Source organism: Oncorhynchus kisutch, linkage group LG30 (assembly GCF_002021735.2).
Source record: "Oncorhynchus kisutch isolate 150728-3 linkage group LG30, Okis_V2, whole genome shotgun sequence".
NCBI lineage: Eukaryota > Metazoa > Chordata > Actinopteri > Salmoniformes > Salmonidae > Oncorhynchus > Oncorhynchus kisutch.
Window position 1 is genome coordinate 8567030 of NC_034203.2, and position 18560 is coordinate 8585589.

At 38.8% G+C, this 18560-nt stretch overlaps 1 protein-coding gene across 3 annotated transcripts; it reads right to left on the reverse strand.

Moving 5' to 3' along the window:
- Nucleotides 1-10203: 10203 nt before the first annotated feature.
- Nucleotides 10204-16944, reverse strand: LOC109875365 (profilin-2-like). 3 transcript variants are annotated; one of them, XM_020467705.2, is made up of 4 exons: nt 16604-16937; nt 14126-14318; nt 12273-12328; nt 10204-12004 (listed from the first exon to the last, which is right to left on the reverse strand). In XM_020467705.2, the coding sequence occupies exons 1-4, from the start codon at nt 16730-16732 to the stop codon at nt 11999-12001; spliced, it is 384 nt and encodes a 127-aa protein (XP_020323294.1). In that variant the 5' UTR covers nt 16733-16937; the 3' UTR covers nt 10204-11998. The 3 variants fall into 3 exon arrangements, with proteins under 3 accessions (XP_020323294.1, XP_020323292.1, XP_020323293.1); XM_020467703.2 differs by lacking the exon at nt 12273-12328 and having other exon boundaries at nt 16604-16944; XM_020467704.2 differs by lacking the exon at nt 10204-12004 and having other exon boundaries at nt 12133-12328; nt 16604-16939.
- Between the last annotated feature and the right edge of the window lie 1616 nt (nt 16945-18560).

The following is an 18560-nucleotide window of genomic DNA, read 5'->3' on the forward strand; positions in this document are numbered from 1 at the left end:
ACCTCAATATAAACTTGTTTTTACATTGGATTGTTGTTTTTGTCTGTGTAGATTATGTATTTTGGATGTTTTCAGTGTATTTTAAAAGGCTTTCAGATAAAAAAATAAAACGAGTGTACTAAAATTACAAAAAGTTAACTGATCAACTCTGACAGCCCTAATAATAACATATTCCATTTAGCAGTCACTTTTATCCAAAGCATCCAAAGTCAGTCATGTGTGCAACCATTTCCTAATGGGTGACCTCAGTGGGAATCAATCGCACGATCCTGGCATTGCAAGCGCCAAGCTCTACCTCTGCCAACTGAGCCACGCAGAACCACATATTGTGATACCTTAACCAGCCTTCTCCTCAAGAATTCATATGTCAGGTGTTTAAATCACATTTTTTGATTTGATGTCTCCTAAAATAAATAATTTAAATTTGTATATTGACTTGTTTCAACAAGGAAATGTGCGTACAAGTGGTCTGAGGCGGTCATAGAATTCAAGAACCAATTTCTGATGAGAAAGAATGATGAATGCCAAAATGTTTTGTCAATTTTATTTTACGGCCACTACAAGCACCAATCTGTCTGTTTTGTAATATCGTACCAATGTATATGCATAATAATATTATTGACTTTATAATATTAAATTAATTCATATGTAATGTTCTTATTTAATTAATTAAATAACAATGTATTTAATTGAATTCCCTGTCTGTAACAGGTGTGAGGTAGACTTCGACGAGTGTTTGTTAAACCCCTGTGATAACGGAGGCTACTGCCAAAACCTCCCCAATGGCTTCCACTGTGAGTGTGGGATCAACTTCTCAGGCGACCAGTGCACGGTTGATTGCAACGACTTCTACTTGTACCTGGGCCTGGTGCAGTTACAATTCATGCTCCAGCTCATTTCCTACCTCATCCTGCACATTGATGATGGCCCAGAGATAGACTGGGAACACCAGCAGATGGACAACGACGAGGAGCCCATTGGGGCCAACATGGATGACTGAGGGGCTAATGGAGCCAACATGGATGACTAGGGGCCATTGGGAGTCAACATGGACATCTAGGGGCCATTGAGAACCAATATGAATGACTAGGGCCATTGAGCGCAAACATGGACAGACTGAGGGGCTAATGGAACCAACATGGATGACTAGGGCCAATTGGGAGTCAACATGGACAACTAAGGGCCATTGAGAACCAACATGGATGACTTGGGGCCATTGGGTGTCAACATGTGCTATGACGAGTTGATTGAAAGTTTTGCGTAGATGTTGCCCACACCTCTTAGACACAGGTCTAGGATCAGTATACCCTCCCCATATCCTTACCTTCACCATTAGGGGGTGGAATGGAAAAACAGACCTCAGATCACATCTAGGGGCATTCCATCCCCTTTTAAAAATGTCACCTAAAATGACATACCCAAATCTAACTGCCTGTAGCAAGGATATGCATATTCTTGGTACCATTTGAAAAGGACATACTTTTAAGTTTGTGGAAATGTGAAAGGCATGTAGCAGAATATAACACATTAGATCGGGTAAAAGATAATACAAAGAAAAAAAATGTACTTTTGTCATCTTTGAAACGCAAGAGAAAGGCCATAATGTATTATTGTATATAGGTGACAGCAGTATGTGCGCACGCGCAAGGTTTTAGACTGAGCCAATGAACCATTGCATTTCCGTTCAAACTGTTGTATTAAGACTGCCCAAATGTGCCTAATTTGTTTATTAATAACTTTTCATGTTCAAAATTGTGCACTCTCCTCAAACAATAGCATGGTATTCTTTCACTGTAATAGCTACTGTAAATTGGACAATTTAAGCTTTCTGCCAATATCAGATATGTCTATGTCCTGAGAAATGTTCTTGTTATTTATAAACTCATGCTAATCGTATTAGCCTACATTGGCTCAACTGTCCCGTGGAAGGGACACCCATCCCGAATAAGTTTAAGTTAATGTGGACGATTAAGAGTAAAGGGACACAGTACATATTTCAGTACTATGTATATCAGAGTCAGCCAAGGAAGGCCAAGTTAACTTTCATCTGTTCTAAATAGAATGACATGCAGCTCTTCCTACTACAATACAGTATTACAAGAGAAAGATCAGTATTTTGACAATGAGTTGTAAATGAGAACTTGTTCTCAACTGGCCTACCTGGTTAAATAAAGGTGAAATACATTTTTTTTTAAATGTACAACTTAATGTTAGATTGTTCCTCACCCTGAAAGGGACCATAAATTACAGTTTCTCCTGGCCCATAAACTACTTTCAGGGTGAGGAACCATCTAACATTAAGTTGTAAAATACTGAACTTCCCCTTTATTGTCTATAGCCATATAGACCAGATTTTCATACTGAAACTCCCACATGGTAGAAGGCTGTTTTTGTGCCTTACAATCTGAATACATTTTCACTGAACTTTTTCCAAAGGTTTTGCATGTTTTTTGTTGTTGTAATGAAGCAGAATGTTGATATAAACCCCATTTGATATTTATGTATAGCTTGTGCATTTATTGTGTATATACTAGGGGTGTCAAATGACAATTGTATCAATTAGAATTAATTGCTCGATTTACTGTAATTATTAGCGATTAATTGCTCATTCTGAATATGCATAAATTAAGCTGTAATTTCAGATTTTTCATACAAAGAAATACTACGAGAATATTGATGTCTTGATTTTACTTCATAATTAGCAAATAGTAAATTGAGAAAGCACACTTTCATAAGGCCCAGTGCATTCAAAAACTAGATTAACTCCATCCCTACCACATATCTACAGTACTAGATCCATGGGTATCTATAGTGTGTATGTTATTTTGTGTGTTTATGCATGTCTGTGCCAATGTTTGTGTTGCTTCACAGTCCCCACTGTTCCATAAGGTGTTTTTTAAAATGTTTTTTAAATCTGACTTTACCGCTTGCATCAGTTACTTGATATGAAATAGAGTTCCATGTAGTCATGGCTCTATGTAGTACTGTGTGCCTCCCATAGTCTGTTCTGGACTTGGAGACTGTCTTGTGGGGTATGCATGGGTGTCCGAGCTGTGTTCCAATAGTTTAGACAGACAGCTCAGTGCATTCAACATGTCAATACCTCTCATAAATAATAGTAATGAAGTCAATCTCTCCTCCACTTTCAGCCAAGAGAGATTGACATTCATATTATTCATATTAGCTCTCTGTGTACATCTAAGGGCCAGCCGTGCTGCCCTGTTCTGAGCAATTGCATTTTTCTAAGTCATTTTTTTGTGGCACCTGACCACACGACTGAACAGTAGTCAAGGTGCGACAAAACTATGGCCTGTAGGACCTGCCCTGTTGATAGTGTTGTTAAGGCAGAGCATCGCTTTATTATAGACTTACTTCTCCCCATCTTAGCTACTACTGCATCAATATGTTTTTACCATGACAGTTTACAATCTAGGGTTACTCCAAGCAGTTTAGTCATCTCAACTTGCTCAATTTCCACATGATTTATTACAAGATTTGGTTTAGGGTTTAGTGAGTGTTTTGTTCCAAATATAATGCTTTTAGTTTTAGGAATATTTAGGACTAACTTATTCCTTGCCACCCACTCAAACTAACTGCAGCTCTTTGTTGAGTGTTGCAGTCATTTCAGTCGCTGTTGTAGCTGACGTGTATAGTGTTGTGTCATCCGCATACAGTCACTCTGGCTTTACTCAGTAAAAATTGAAAAAAGCAAGGGGCCTAAACAGCTACTCTGGGGGATTCCTGATTCAACTGGATTATATTTGAGAGGCAAGAACATTCAGTGCATTTAGAAAGTATTTTTCCACATTTTCTTATGTTACAGCCCTATTCTAAAATTGGTTAAGTAAAAAATGTTCGCTAATCAATCTACACATAATAACAAAGTGAAAACAGGTTTAGAAATGTTTGCTCATTTATTAAAAACAAATAACAGAAATACCTTATTCACATAAGAACTCAGAACCTTTGCTATGAGACTTGAAATTTAGATCAGATGCAATCCTGTTTCCATTGACCATCCTTGAGATGTTTCTACAACTTGACTAGAGTCCACCTGTAGTAAATTCAATTGATTGGACATGATTTGGAAAGGCACACACCTGTCGGTCTATATAAGGTCCCACAGTTGACAGTGCACATCAGAGCAAAAACCAAGACATGAGGTTGAAGGAATTGTCTGTAGAGCTCTGAGACAGGATTGTCTCAAGGCACAGATCTGGGGAAGGGTACCATCAAATGTCTGCAGCATTGAATGTCTCCAAGAACACAGTGGACTCTATCATTCTTAAATAGAAGAAGTTTGGAACCACCAAGACTCTTCCTAGAGATGGGCTCCTGGACAAACTGAGCAATCGGTGTAGAAGGGCCTTGGTCAGGGAGGTGACCAAGAACCCAACGGTCACTGATAGAGCTCCAGAGTTCCTCTGTGGAGATGGGAGAACCTTCCAGAAGGACAACCATCTCTGCAGCACTCCACCAATAAGGCCACTCTTCAGTAAAAGGCACATGACAGCCCACTTGGAGTTTGCCAAAAGGCACCTAAAGACTCTCGGAACATGAGAAACAAGATTCTCTGGTATGATGAAACCAAGATTAAACTCTTTGGCCTGAATGCCAGGGGTCTTGTCTGGAGCAGACCTGGCACCATTCCTACACTGAAGCATGGTGGTGGCAGCAGCATCATGCTGTGGGGAGGTTTTTTAGTGGCAGGGAATGGGAGACTAGTCAGGATGAACAGAGCAAAGTACAGAGAGATCCTTGATAAAAAACCTAGAACAGGAAAATGATCCTAAGCACACAACCAAGACAAAGCAGGAATGGCTTCGGGACAAGTCTCTGAATGTCCTTGAGTGGCCCACCCAGAGCCCGGACTTGAACCCGATCGAACATCTCTGGAGAGACCTGAGAAATAGCTTTGCAGTGACACTCCCCAATCAACCTGACAGAGCTTGAGAGGATCTGCAGAGAAGAATGGGAGAAACTCCCCAAATACAGGTGTGCCAAGCTTGTAGCATCATACCCAAGAAGACTCGTGGCTCTAATCGCTGCCAAAGGTTCAACAAACTACTGAGTAAAAGTTCTAAATACTTATGTAAATGTGATATTTCCATTTTTTTTTTTTATAGAAATTTGCAAATATTTCTTGAATTGTCATTATGGGATATTGTGTGTCGATTGATGGGGGAGGGGGAACGACGTAGTGTAACAAAATGTGGAAAGAAGTGGTCTGAATACTTTCCGAATGCACTGTATATTGTGTTCCTTAAAGTTAAAGTTATTGAAAAGAGCAGAAACTCTGAACTATAGTAAATAGATGCCAATACTAACTACTTACAGGTTATTGAAAATGTGTTGTTTTAGTATTTCTCCAGTATGTTTCATCAAAGAAAAAGCCTCCACTTCTATCTCAAAGATAATAAAACACAAGAGTAAATGATTAAGGTCCACAAAAACACTACAGTAAATAATACAGTATACCATAATCTGTACTATAAACATGATTTATACGATAGTTAACTGTAAATACAACAGTACACTACAGTAAATACTACAGTATTAAAGTCCACAAAAAGCTACAGTGAATACTACAGTCAAGTCCACAAAAACACTACAGTGAATGCTATAGTATACTAGATTCTTGCTTGAGAAATTACCCTTTGCTAAGAAGCCATTTTGTTTCTTTACGATAATTGTAATTGAAAACAATTACAGTAAGGTACTTAAAGTGTTACCCAGAAATGATTTGATATTGCGATTAAAAACGGCTGCATTGGACCTTTAAACTCAAAGTCAACTTGTTTTTACATTGCATTGCTGGTTTTAGCTGTATATATTATGTATTTGGGTGCACTAAAATTACAGAAACTGGACTGATTAACTCTGGTAGCCCTAGTATATACACTTTTAAAAAAGATCAAAGATGGTACAAAAAAAGAGCTTGTTTTTTTTCTTTGTATTATCTTTTACCAGATCTAAAATGTTATATTCTGCAACATTGATTTAACATTTCCACAAACTTCAAAGTGTTTCCTTTCAAATGGTATCAAGAATATGCACATCCTTGCTTCAGGTCCTGAGCTACAGGCAGTTAGATTTGTATATGTTATTTTAGGTGAAAAATTGAAAAAAAAGGAGTGGATACTTAAGAGGTTTTAAGACATGTTTTTACTAGCAGATACTATGTAATACTGTATATTATACAGAATCCATTATCACACCATAAAATATGCACAATAAACTAAATCGCTAATTTTTCAATTAATGTTTATGCTACTCTAATATTATTGTGTACGTATACATAATAAATACAATAGAGGAACTGGAACATAACTTTTGTGGATTGCTTAAAGTAATGTGCCAAATACAACAAATGTATAAAATATTTGTTTTAATTACTGGAGAAATCCTTAAATCAATCAAGATAAGCGCAACATCAGCTGTTGAGAAGAACGCAACAGCATGTCAATATTTAGAAATGTTTTATCATATCATTATGATTATAAACTGGCTGGTTCGTGCCCTGAATGCTGATTGGCTGACAGCTGTGGTATATCAGACCGTAAACCACAGGTATGACTTCTCAGGTTTTTACTTCTCTAATTATGTTGGTAAACAGTTTATAATAGCAATAAGGCACCTTGTGTGTTTGTGATATATGGCCAATATACCATGGCTAAGGGCTGTGTCCAGGCAATCAACATTGCGTTGTGTATAACAGCCCTCAGCCGTGGTATATTGGCCATATACCACACCCCCGCGGGACTTATTGGGGTGGCAGGGTAGCCTAGTGGTTAGAGCGTTGGACTAGTAACCGGAAGGTTGCAAGTTCAAACCCCCGAGCTGACAAGGTACAAATCTGTTGTTCTGCCCCTGAACAGGCAGATAACCCACTGTTCCTAGGCCGTCATTGAAAATAAGAATTTGTTCTTAACTGACTTGCCTGGTTAAATAAAGTTAAAATTTAAAAAAAATTGCTACCATAACTATCCCTCTCCTAAATTAAGATTTGAGCTCTTCTTTACATTTTTATTTGTAAATTGACTCATACTCAAAAACACAAATTGGGAATATACAAAATGTTGGTCAATTTACGCTCATGGTCCCTGGTTCTGTGGCAATACATGTTCCAGTTCATTTCCTACATAATCCTACATAAAAAGCATGTGTGAGCAAGGAGGCCTACAAACCTGACTCAGTTACACCAGCTCTGTCAGGAGGAATGGGCCAAAATTCACCCAACTTATTGTGGCAAGCTTGTGGAAGGCTACCCGTAACGTTTGACACAAGTTAAACAATTGAAAGACAATGCTACCAAATAATAATTGAGTGCATGTAAACTTCTGGCCCACTGGGAATGTGATGACAGAAATAAAATCTGAAATAAATCATTCTCTCTACTATTATTCTGACATTTCACATTCTTAAAATAAAGTGGTGATCTTAACTGACCTAAGACAGGGAATTTTTACTAGGATTAAATTTCAGGAATTGTGAAAAACTGAGTTTAAATGTATTCGGTTAAGGTGTATGTAAACTTCCATCTTCAACTGTACCACCCTGTCTTGTCACAACACAACTGATTGGCAGTAAGGAGGAAAACCGACTTCAACTGTATATTCAGTTCTCTCATCAATAGCTATTGAACCAAGCATGGCATGAAAATGGTACATTCTGAATCAGGGGAGGATGGAGAACAATCAAAAAGTCCCCCCCAAAAAAGTGTGGATTGTTCTCCATCCTCACCTAACTCTGTTTAATTTACCCTTACAGGACAATCTGGGAATTCAGGCACATGTTCACCAGCATTTGACCTCAACTGGCATTCAATACTCTTCCCATCTGCATACACTTGCCACATGACCAAATCTTTTGCAATTATTACACTGAGGGGATTTGGGCATGAAGGATCTCATAAAGCAGAACTTTACATGAGAAAGGTAGAGACTCTTTATCAAAGTATGGATGAAGTGAATTTCCCCAACCACTCCTCCCACTTTTTCAGGTATTTCGGTCTCTTTTTGTGACCAAGTATTCCAGATAGTAGCTCATATGCCGTTTAAGGTCTTATTCGGGATACTCTTTTCACATGCACCTTTGAAATTCCACTCACGATTATCTCCCTGTACCATGAATATACAGAATATTCCTCATTTAAATTCATATGGGTTAAATGGAATAGTAACTGAAATAGACACTGACACCGACTGTAGGCCTATAACGTCTCACATGTAGCCTAATATAATATTAACTGCTGCAGAATTATGCATTTCTTGAAGTTCAATTATACAACAAATGTTCATTTTGTCTAGGGACCAGGAAATGACTTTTTTTCATCTCTTGAGAAAATGCAAATGTGCATGTAATGTGTTATCTTTGACACTTATGCAAGCAGACAGTATTTCAACCACAAAATATTCCCCCAAGACAAACTGAAGTCTTAACAGAAACGTGTTTAATCGTTTTATCAGCTTTTCATTTATTTAAAACCTGTCAAATTTGATGACATTTGGACATTTTGCACAGGAACAATCTTTCCACTGTTTTGGAGTTATTCAGTTTTCTCCCCAGTCCCTAAATGAAACAGACAACTTTACCAACGTTAACCCGATTATGAATGCATTAATTCTACCGATGTAAGACATTCTTGTGAGCACTACTTTACTTTGTTTTCTAGGTCAGGGCAACAGGTTATGACAGAAGAGAAGCTGCATGTATAGAACTATAGTTGACAAACAAATGGCCTACCAAATGTCGGAAATTATAAGCAGAAACATATCTAAATTAGGGGTGAAAGTAGCCTAAGCCAGTTGGCTATAAGGTCCAATACAGTGTATAGGCAAAATAAGTTATGGAATTACTATGGTGGCTCGAAATTTGCAGGTATATCCTACTTTTTAACGTGATTGGTTTGAGATTCCGATGAAAACACCATCACGTGAAACTGAGTATGCGCAGACTGCAAAAAACAACAGTAAACAGGATAAGGTGTTGACATGCACCAGTATACCATTTTATCCCAGGCATCTTATCCGGGTTTATCATAGCCGGGATAAGCTTTTTAGGGTCATTGTAAACGGGATAGGATGTTTCTATGCGTCAACTCAAAAACAGAATACTTGAGTATCCAGTATAATAACAGGACATTGGTGTGCATGTAAAGGTGGTCACTGTCACCAGATTCTGGGTTTATACAGCTGTAAGGTTACTTGTGGGCTGAAGATAATTACCGACCAGACTTCAGTACTCCCATTCACAGGTGTCTCTAATCAAATGACCTGTGTCAGATTCAGGAGAGTAAATTTGTTGTATATAGCTAAAAGTCCCTATTCTACATGAGGCATGTCTTATCTACATTACAACCTATATTTCTATCCATGTGAAAGCAACTGATAATATGTGCCTATGATGAATTAGTGGTATTTCTTTGATCTTCATGCTTAGAATATTTTCCATCAAGGTAACTTTGGTCAACTGAGGGGGAAGGTGTTCGTGCATTGACAAGCACACCAAAGACGGCATTAACGTTAATCAATAAAGACAGTACCTCAACAAGCCTATTTTATACCATAGCCCGCAGAATTGGCAAGATAACTTTTATTTCGATTTTGATCTCAGCACAAAGTCCAAATGTGGCACAGACTCGCCTGTTGATTGATGTTTCAGCATTGCCCCAATGAAGAGTTCAGCGTTTGACTTGACACGTACGAAGTACGAAATACATGCGCAGTTACAAGCCTGCTACTTAGCGGCAGGCGGACAAGCAATTCACACATCCACCATCGTAGCGCAGATGAACCCTGAGCTGGAATGTGAAGCTAACGGAAGTTGGCTATTAGATTTAGCTTCAATCATAATATACCCCTCAGCTCTGAAAAATATCTGATGTGTAAAGATCGGTGATTGGTTAAAAGACTGAATTAGGCATGCATGACAGGCATAAGCAATATTGCTTTCACACGAAATCCTCTCAGGCTGTTGACACAGGCAACCCAATTCTGAACGCCTGTCCAATTATTGTCAAAATAGCTTTTGGTCAAAATACCAATTAGTGTAATAAGATCAGAATTGGGCTGCCTGTGTAAATAACATAGAAATTGTAAAGTGCCGTGCCTGTTTCCCAACATTTATATTTGAGCACTTTCACCATAAAGATGGATTAAAACCTAAACAGAACTTTATCAGGAAATAAAGCACAAACACAGGTTGACAGTTCTGGTTGGAATAACTTTTATTTGATCTGTCTGTAAACAAGGTGATTTATCAATTTATGGCATTTTCCCCCAAACATTTATCAAAATGCAAATTTAATAACTGACTGCATCCAAATGCATAGGGGAAAGAAAAATCACAAATCAGTGTGAAATGTGTAGTTCTGGACATATTCCACAAAGCCTTTACAGGAGGAAAGAGCCATAGTCCTTGCTGGGGCAGAAGTTCCAAATCTAACTCACAGTAGCAACAGATCAGATCTACATTATGGCACAGGATAGTTTTCTTTGAAAGTTTTCACAAGACAACTCACTAGTGTTCTTATTCCAACCAACACCATTTTCCACCAATTTAGTGTAAACACTTTCAATGTTGTTTTTAATATACTGTTAAGTAGTGTGCTGACAGTTGCTGATACATCTTTGATGAGTAGAGCACAAGGCAACTCATTCAAAGAGTTTTGCCCAGCAGAGCTTGTGTTTACGGTCATTCACTAAGAATACACTCATTACCAGTTGTCCAATGAGACTGCAATTTCACCCGTTAACAAATTAGCAGTAAATCAATTCGTTTCTAAGTAATCTAAAGAAGCAGTAAGTGTTTTAAAGCCATCTGAAGTATAGTGTCTAATGACTGACAAAATGAGGGCAACAATCTTTCACAATGGTTTGAAGCTATTCTGAAAATCACCCTGACAGACAATTGGTCCTACGGAAAATAAAACTTGCCAAAACAGGTTTGTAGGGATGATACACTGCGCAATGTCAACAGCGTGAAATAAAATTGCAGGAGCTGGCATATCCTAGATATGTGCCTGAGCTATTGCAAAGATGGAATGTCCATGAGGACTTTAAGACGTATTGAAGGTTCATGGGAGGAATATATATATTTTTTTTTAACTCAGCAATGCTGATCTTATCTGCCATTACTTTCAAACAATATTCCAACACCACATCAATGACTTGTAAGACCACATTCAAGTTACAACAGCAAAAGCAGTTGATGGAAGATAATGCAACCTAAAGAAAAGAACATCTAAATAGTGGGCTGACTCAGCTGAGGGGTTTCAAAGTATGGTTAGAGGACTATGCTGGAGGAAATCTTTACCTTAATGATGTATGTATCAAATGACAATGCAAGAAGGACTGAATTAAAATAACATTTCTGGATGGAATATAAAGGTTTGGAAAAGGCTACTAAAAGATATGCATGCAACTTTCAAACCCTGACATGCTGAGGAAAGGAGACCACACCAGACGGTCATCGCTTCAAAATTCTGAAAATACATTTTCCTATGCAAAACTGTCTGCACCATCAAATGACGCAGCCAATTAAGGTATGCTTCCTCCTGTCATTTTCCAATTACTAAGTATTTGTTTATACAAGCCAAGTCCAAATTTGGTACTTAATTATATTTTTTATGAATTTCTTTGCACATTTCCCTTTTGGTAAATATACATTTCAACCATTTCTGATGAACATGCTCTTACTTTAGTGTCAGAAATAGGGTACATAGTGTTAATGCTCTGAGAAAGAATGGTGAGGAAAAGGGACAAAAAAAACATGAATTAACAAAAAATAAAACAAAGGGTGTACATAAAAATGTAACTGGGGAAGAGTACCAATGTGTCTGCTAACTAATCCTCAAAGTACTGTCAACACAATGGAGGTGAGAAAGATGATGGGTAGAGGCTGCTTCAATATCCAGACTTCCTCAGGTGCTCAGCCATGGTAAATGCGTTCTTGTTGAGCTGTCCGCCATGGACCCCTTCCTTTCCCATGACTAAAACTAATGCTGGAGCACACAAGGAAACAAAAAGAAAAATGAACAAAACTGAAAATAGTCTTTTTCCCCACTAAGAGTGGGGATAAAAGTGACATAGGATGTTCCCACCACGACCATTACTCTTCATTGCTATTAAAGTTTCCACGACATTTGACTGTTTGCAGAAGAAATCTTAAAAGCAATATTTATTCTCTTCTTTTTGTCCCTCAATTTTAACTAAGCAAGCTTGGTGACACTAGAACCCCGAATCCCTCAAATATTTTGCCATTGAGTATGCCTTCTTATTCAATCCGCCTCCGTGGACCCCTTCTTTGCCCATTACAAGAACCAAGACTGAAAGAGAAGAAAGGAAAAGGGAAAAGTTTAGAGTATTAAGAGGTTAAAGAAAAGGCAGTCACATGAAGGAAAGGTTAGAAACAAAATGGAGGTGTACAGTTGGCATAAGTGAAGATAAAGTTATGGCTACTTGTTTTGCATTTGTATTACAGGGAAGAGTATGCTTGCAGGGAAATACCCATAAAGCCTTTGTCAGTGGTCAAAACACCTACAATAATACAGCCAACTATTATGGTATGATTTATCCTTTTTGTAGAGCAAATAAAGTATTTACTATAAGCTCTAAAGCTTTACATTAAACCAAGTAGACACAGTAACTCCAGAGAAAAATCTATCCTTCACAAGTTCACTGAATACAAGTTCAATGCACTTGCAAATGTAGAGGATAAATGTTTTTAGAAACTGGTCAACTGTACAGACATCAGGTAAAAGCCAAATTGACTCTAAAAAAGGCAAGTCAAAAAGATTTCTGCCCCATAGGAGTGTATACAGGCCAGGCTCATATAATCTCTGGTTTATCAGGCTACTTTTATCAGGGTCATCATAACCACTACAGACCACCTGGTTTACCACACACACACACACACGACCTTCCATCTGAAGAGTAATGTGAGGGATGTGTGTGGTGTTTAGAGCCACTTCTTCACTGGCACCCGAGTCAGGATTATTAGTGATGTTAGAGACAAAGTTTCACAGGGTGATTGGACAGTCACCTACCATTTCTCTTCATCCGTCTTGCCCTAAAACATTTGACCCAGAATATTTTTTACTCATGTAGCATTTCAAAACGTGACAGACTGACTTGAAAACAGTCTGTCACGAATTATCCAAAATTAAGCCGGCTATAAACCCATACTGCTTGCAATCAAGTCTTCAACATGTGAAGAGACATTGTAGGCTACTGTCCAGTGACAAGATGGCTAGGAATATAGGCATTAAACAGACTACCCAAAGCATGCAGCTAAAATGTTAGTTAGGTTGACAACCACCCAATAGTTAAGGAGCAGCTTAAGAAAATAATCAAAGGTAAAGACCCTCAGAATTGTTGATTAGACTCAGGTGATGACAGACGATCAGAGTAAAGGGCTTAGACACACCAATAGAGTTAGCTGACCAAGAGCACTTAGCGCCTCAAAGTAATTTGTGAGCCCGAGTACACACCGATTTCACATGTAGCATCTGTGAAAAATGTCAGGAGCCAGAAATCTACAGCACATTGAACGATCGCATACGAACTCTAGATCAACATTCTGTGCGATGTGCGCAAGCCTCAAGGACCACAAAGGCAGATTGACTTAGTAGGTAAACCTGGGCTTCTTGTTTCTTTTCTCATGTCATTTCTGAACCTCAACACACTAAATAGAATGAAGCCTAATGCACCATTAGCATTTCTCAAACAAAGTATGGATCCAAGGAAGTAACATGAACTTTCCCACAATGGACAGCTTGCCGACCAGTGAGAATTTAACAGTTCTCCAATTTCTGTCTGCTGTGGCTTACAATGTCATACCTTAAATTGTACCCCGTGTCTAAATTGATGGAACAAATACAAACTTCCATCTGCAATATTTCATGCTCAGACTAACAATAATATATTCCGTTTTTTTTATATTTTTTAAACTGCATATACTAATATGAGAACAGAGAGCATTAGAGAATAAATAACCAACAATCTGCAAGATGCTTGCGTTGATTAAGGACAACACTTGAGTATGTTATAGCCACAGATACATCCTAGAATGTTGCAATACCTGACATTTCTTTTTACCACTATAAAAAGTGGTCACCCTTTACCTTTGCCAGCTTTGCCTACAGTAATGTTGTACGTTGGCTCTCCTCCTTGACTCTTTGTCCTGATGTCCATTGTCCAGTCCCCTTCACTATGGAGGCTGTCTCTGATGACTGAGCACTTCTTTGAACCCAAGGCCATGCCGTTGGTGAAGAAGCTAGTCCTGTCCTTTCCAATGAGGACATCAATCTCTTGAGGCTGAAAAACAGTGGTAGTACACAGAAAGTTCATGCAGACATGTTACCTTTAGAAATGACATGTGCCACTAAAAAGCTTCTATGGAATGGGGTGCTCACCTGGGTTTAAGTCATATTTTAAAAGGCGACGGTTTCTCCCGAAAAAGAGCACAACAGAAGTATTCTAATGCACAAGTGATCTTTTATTTATTTACGAAAACTGCAAACCTCAACCTGTCTTAATCAAATCTTGATTTTATTGGTGGTTGTGGTACCACTTATTAATAAAAGCACCCATTAGATTTTTTTACACCACCCTGGTCCTTTCATAAACACACAGCTGTAGTAATCACAGGTGTGTTCATGTTTGCCAAAATTGATTGTTAATTTATACAGTTTGAAGGAGAGTATGAATGTTACTTTTGAACCAGTGGCGGCCAGTGACGTTTAAGACGAGGGAGGAAGATTTGTTTTTCTTCACGAGCATGTCCATATTTCATGGCTCTCAGTCATATTCTAGTCAATCAGTTCAATGTAACATCAAAGTTTACAACGAAGGGGAACATCGGTTGAAAGAAAAATTTGACGTGACAGACAGTGACACATTCAATATCCGCCTTGCACTCTTGCCTGCGTCTAGCTAATCCAGGGTGTAATCAGTCCAACAACTGCAAATGAGTTTCTATCAGACAAATTCCAGAATATTTATCTCCATTTAAGACCCCCCCCCCACCACCAGAATGACTACAGCCCTGATCACATGTAAATACAGATCACTTTCATAGAAAAATATTGCTCTCTTGCTTCTCCTTCATGTAAGATATTAATTGGTTCAAAACTGTTCAACTATCATCTTTCTCTCTCTCCGAGTCAACTACTCACCACATGTTATGCACTGTGCAGTGCTACGTGAAGCTTATGCTTTCAGTACTAGATTCATTATCTGATCCTTTGATTGGATAGTTCATGCTACAAGAGCGCTGACTGGTTGGAGGACGTCCTACGGAAGTTGTCATAATTACTGTGTATTTCTATGGAAGGGGTAAGAACCATGAGCCTCCTAGGTTTTGTATTGAAGTCAATGTACCCAGAGGACAGAAGCTAGCTGTCCTCCAGCTACACCATGGTGCTACCCTACAGAGCGCTGTTGAGGCTACTGTAGACCTTCATTGCAAAACAGTGTTTTAATTATTTGGTGACATGTGAATATATTTTGTATAGTTTTAACTTTATATGTTTTACTCTTTGAAATTCACTGATGGTCCTCCCCTTCTTGCTCTAGGGAGCCTCTGTTTTTAACACATGACGAATTACCAGTTGGTTTGATTACACCTGAGGAATAATGTTCAAGTAGTACAGCATTTAGCTAATCTGATGTCAAAATGCAATAACTGGTTGCAAACTTATCTAGGTAGTTAGCAAGTTTACCCCATTGTGGATGACATGGGGAGCAGCCATCTTGGTCCTGATTTGAGCAAAACGTTTAAGCATTCTTTCAGCTAAGAAAATAGCTAGCTACCAATTACATTTATTTATCCAGACAGTTAGATATTATAAAAAGTCGAAATGTATGCACAAATATTGTTAATTTATACAGTTTGAAGGAGAGTATGAATGTTACTTTTGAACCAGTGACGTCTCCAATTCGAAACATTAGGTAGCAAACTTGGCTAAAATAACTTTACTACTAGTAGTAAGCAACTAACGTTAGCTAGCGGCCTCAACTGTTTATTCGTGTATACTAACGTTAACTAACGTTGGCAAGACAAGTCTTAATTTACTTACCTAGCCAACTAACGATAGTTGGTAATTGGCTAAGCTAGCCTAGTAACGTTAGTGGGTCGAATATATGGCTCTGACGTTAGCTAGCTTCAGACAACGACACTCATTCATTGTCTAACGTCGGCAAGCAGACTGCTAGTACATAACGCTACCTAACATTGATAGCAGCCAGCAAATATTGCATAATTGGCATTTGAGTAGTTGCCTGGTTATATTCACATAAGTTCAATATTATTGGCCAACAAATCAGTGTACCAATTTGACGTTAGCAATAGCAAACTAGCTTGCTGACTTATCGACTTTGCTGGCCAAAAGGGGATATGCGGTGAAGCTAGCTAACGGTAGCTAGCTACTGTACTAGTTAACTGGCTAACATTAGGTAGCAAGCTCATTCTTTGCTAGGTCCGGCGAGGTTGTGATTATCCCAGGCAGCATTCATTCTGATTCAGACAAATATCCACTAGTGGCATTCATTGTTTATTTATTTATTTATATATAAAAATTGGTTTCCCTTTCATTTCTTACCGTTATGTTGCTAAAAGTACCACCGGCATGTGCTGCCCAAACGTATTTGGCGTCCGTATACCCAACAATGGCGGAATCCTGACAGCTGCCGTCGGCCATCAGGTTATCCACGTAGCTTTGCCAAGACATTTTTGAATTTGTTAAAAATATACAGCTTCCTATTCACTCAAATATGTAGTTTCTAGGACAAGTCCTTCACAGCCAATGTTGCACTGCTTACGGGTCAATTTAGTGTCTCCAACTATAGCTACCCCCACTTCAACGTTAACACACGTCTTGGCTCGGGCAGGAAAGAAAGCCAATGTAATCATGCAGCGCCTGAGCGGAGTCAGTATCAGATCCCTCCGCACAATGTGCTCACTGGCACTATATACTTAAAGGGGCAAAATCATTTTAAAACATGTCCTCACGGTTTTGCATCGCTTTGGATTATAGTACTTATGTGATTTGTGTAATATTCTTCTCGAAACTATATTGTGAGATAAATAGAGAAATTAATAGACAGGGTGAGTGTCTGTAGAACATTGCTGCAGTAAAGCAACACCTTTCACGATTTGAGGACCTCTGTATCTACCCTTTTGGGGGTTCGTAGAAAGATGTTTTTAATTTCCTGCAATTCTCCAAATTTTGCCATGGGGCATATAGAAATGTTGCAATTTTAAAGCAAGTTTTCTGCAATTGTATACATTTTACCATGGTGAGGAGATAACAATTTGAGTTACAGCTAATTTCCTGCAATCATACCCATTTTGGAATGATTTAAGGAGGAGAAAGGAGAAAGAGACAGAAGAGGTATCATAGATGGAGATCAGGGTGCCTTGTGAGGATCTGCTGACGAGTGGCTAATCTGCCTTTGCCATCAGTCCTATTGGCCAATGTGCAATCGCTGGACAATAATTTGGATGAACTAAAAGCATTTATATCCTACCAACGGAACATTAAAAACTGTAATATCTTATGTTTCACCGAGTCATGGCTGAACGAAGACATGAATAACATACAGCTGGTGGGTTATACACTGTATCGGCAGGATAGAACAGCAGCCTCTGGTAAGACAAAGGGTGGGGGTCTATGTATATTTGTAAACAACAGCTGGTGCATGATATCTAAGGAAGTCTCTAGGTTTTGTTTGCCTGAGGTAGAGTATCTCCCGAGTGGTGCAGCGGTCTAAGGCATTGCATGTCACTACAGTCCCTGGTTCGAATCCAGACTGTATCACATGCAGCCGTGATTGGGAGTCCCATAGGGCGGCGCACAATTGGCCCAGCGTTGTCCGGGAAGGCCGTCATTGTAAATAAGAATTTGTTCTGAACTGACTTGCCTGGTTACATTTTTAAAAATCATCCCATGATAAACTGTAGACAAAACTATATACTTTTTCTTAAAACTGCATTGTTGGTTAAGGGCTTGAAAGTAAACGTTTCACTGTAGGCTCTACACGTGTTGTATCCGGCGCATGTGACAAGTAACATTTGATTTGATTTAATATGATATCTGAGTGAAAATGACTAATACAGCCAATGTTTGCCCCCTGGAGGTAAGGGACCCTGCATCCCAGGTCGGGATTTGTCCATGCCCATGATTAATACAAGTTTAGATGGCTGGCTAGACTAACTACTTGTCACACCCTGATCTCTTTCACCTGTCTTTGTGATTGTCTCTACCCTCCTCCAGTTGTCGCCCATCTTCCCCATTATTCCCTGTGTATTTATACCTGTGTTCTCTGATTGTCTCTTGCCAGTTTGTCATGTCAACCAGAGTTTTTTTGTCTCAGCACCTGCTTTTCCCAGTCTCTCTTTTTTTTTACTCTTGCCTGTTCTGACTCTGAACCTGCCCCTGAGCCTGCCTGCACCTTTGCCCCACATCTGGATTAATGACCTCTGCCTACTCTGAGCCTGTCTGCCATCCAGTAGTACCATTCCCCCACCTCTGGTTTACTGACCCCTGCCTGATTTGA